Source organism: Lactuca serriola, chromosome 3 (genome assembly GCF_051521515.1).
Source record: "Lactuca serriola cultivar US96UC23 chromosome 3, Lser_US96UC23_V15, whole genome shotgun sequence".
NCBI lineage: Eukaryota > Viridiplantae > Streptophyta > Magnoliopsida > Asterales > Asteraceae > Lactuca > Lactuca serriola.
The window spans coordinates 72576754-72579566 of NC_136410.1; the positions used below are offsets into that span (position 1 = coordinate 72576754).

The following is a 2813-nucleotide window of genomic DNA, read 5'->3' on the forward strand; positions in this document are numbered from 1 at the left end:
TATTCTGTTTTTTCTTTATAAAGATTAAAGATTTTAATTTAGAGGTTTTATATTATTGTGTTTTTGGTTTTTTATTGTTTAGTTTATGGGATATTTTTATGCTAATTTTATGTTCTTGTTTAATGGTTATCTTATTGTTTAACAAAATAACAAAGGACAATGGAAAGATATCTAAAAAGAAGAATATCAAAAGAAGGACCATCTTCGGTTAAAATTTCCAACCAAACTTTATTCAACCCATGCCTAGTTAGAAATGAACAAAATAAAAGAGTCTGGGGTGATGCTTTTGTGACATAAGTCTTTGGCTTTACTAGTTGGAATACACAAATGAGAAAGAAGAAAGAAACGATCAATGTTCAATGGTCAATAGTTAACTGTCAAAATGTGCATTCCACTTGACTTTCGGGTTGGATGCAGCACTACATGGAGGTATCCGATGATATGTATTCCACTTACCCTTATGATCTTTCAAGAGGGTGGGTTTAAATGAAACTTTGCAAAGAGGACCTCGCTGGCCATCAATTGGTTGGGATCCATATGGTAGCTAGTTAATAACAATCTCGTGTTAATTCAAGAAGGGGGTATATATAAATTTCTTGAAGTTTTGCTTGGAAACAAATTCAACCATTTTTATATCCTACCAATCGATTAACATATTATTTGATAGGAATTTCCGTTTCAATATTCCCCGTTATATTTTCCAAAAAGATGAAAAATTAATATGAAAACAATCTTCACAGCCGTTTACGTGTAGATATAGAACCCACGTTGCAGGAGTTCTCCTTTGATCTTTTTCCATACAACAATTTTGTATATTCCAATGTCTCACTAGCCGATGGTTCCCATTTGGCTACTAAAACGAAGTTTGTTAAAAACCCATGGTCAACGAAAGTATACAGCCAATTCGTCATGGGTGATGTTTGTAGGTCTGGCCGAACATTGAAAACACCTCAAGTTTACTCTATATATTTTTTTAATTATTTTATTGCTTAACGAGTTAATATGATACGCAAGTATTAGCTCTTAGACATTGTTCATTTTTCTTACATGATTACCATTAAAATCACCTTTAACTATTTATAAAACACATGCATTTTGAGTTTTTGACAAACAATAATCGGTATAGCCGGTTTCAGACATTATTTTTGTAGGTTAATGATTTGATAGGACAACAAACTATTAACTGTGTAGATAATTAAATAAATCCAATTCATTATGTTTTTATCTAATCTAAAGCGATTATATAAAACCCATGTGCTTGTTTTTGTAATTCTCTAGTCAAACACGGAACTTGCCGTACGTGCCCAAGTTAAATACTGAAAATTCAACTACGTGATGTGCATGGACAGCATGGTATATATATATATATATATATATATATATATATATATATATATATAAAAAGACGCACACAGGTTTCATCCGCAGACACTTGCATTAATCTTGTCAATACGAATTAATGAACAAGATGATGACAAAGCTCCAAAGATTTGGAACGATAAGGCAACTTCACACAATCATATCCCGAGAAACCATTCGACCATCTTCCCCAACACCTCCACACCTCAAAACTTATAATCTTTCATTGCTTGATCAGTTTGCTCCTGACATGCACACGCCATCTGTTTTCTTCTTCCGAAACTACAAAAAAAGCGACACCAACATCCTAAAGAAATCATTATCGCAGTGTTTAACACACTACTATCCCTTCGCGGGTAGGCTTACAACACTTCCTGCATCTTACATCAACTGCAATGACGAAGGGGTCGAGTTCTTGGAAGCTACTAATGATAGCCTACTCGATAACTTCCTTCACAAGAATGAGCAAGATGAAACCATAGACCAGCTCTTTCCTTATGGTCTCAGTAGCACTGCTCGTGCTTCTTGCTCTAAGTTGCTCGAGGTTCAACTAAACCATTTTGCAGGAGGTGGAGTGGCAGTGGCGTTGTCCATGTCACACAAGCTTGCTGACGCAGCAACCGTAGCCAACTTCATCAACCATTGGGCCACTATTACACGTGGCGGGTCACCCGTAAACCCATGTTTCATCTCATCCTCCACAAGTAATGAAATTAGAATGCCTAAGTTAATCGTTAAGGACATAGATAAAGTAACCTATGCTACCAGGAGATTTATATTTCCTAATTCAAAACTAAATGAGCTCAAGGACAAGGTTATTGCCATGGGTACAGCTCCAATGAACCCTACTCGAGTCGAAGTGTTGACATCTCTACTATATAAACATGCAGTTAGTGCAGCGAAAACAAAGTCAGGTTCTTTTGAGCCATCGAACTTGTCTGTAGCAATGAACATGAGGAACAAATTTGTTGAAAAATATCCTGAAACAGCAGTAGGCAGCATATTTACGTGGACGACAGTAAAGCTGGTGGATTCTGGTGAAATCAGGTTGAGTGAGATGATTGCTGAGGTAAGGAAAGCAAAAATGGAGCTTGAAGGAATAAGAGATGAGCAAGAAGTAGTTGAAAAGTTTGCAAACACATCCTCAAGCTTACAGGGTGATGTTTATTATAGTTCAAGCGTCTGTAGGCTTCCATTTTATGAAGTAGATTTCGGGTGGGGAAAGCCGGTAGAAGTAATAATACGAATTCCAGATGTGGAGGAGAAGACTCTCATTCTGATGGATACACCATCTGGAGATGGTATTGCAGCACTTGTCCATCTGCCTGAAGAAGAAATAGCCATTCTTCAAAACGACAAAGAGTTTCTTACTTATGTTGAAGAAGTGTGAAAATGTTTATATACACCCTTTGGCCGTGGTTTGTTATCATTCATAAATACATAATTAAATTGCT

At 36.2% G+C, this 2813-nt stretch overlaps 1 protein-coding gene across 1 annotated transcript; it reads left to right on the top strand.

Annotated features, from left to right (window-relative positions):
- Positions 1-1441: 1441 nt before the first annotated feature.
- Positions 1442-2813, top strand: LOC145094513 (akuammiline synthase 1-like). The gene has a single exon (XM_079032679.1). It carries the CDS (start codon positions 1460-1462, stop codon positions 2747-2749), a length of 1290 nt encoding a protein of 429 aa, XP_078888805.1. The 5' UTR covers positions 1442-1459; the 3' UTR covers positions 2750-2813.

Coding starts and splice junctions, on each gene's coding strand:
- LOC145094513 (XM_079032679.1), top strand. CDS start 1,460: ATGAACAAGATGATGACAAAGCTCCAAAGATTTGGAACGATAAGGCAA.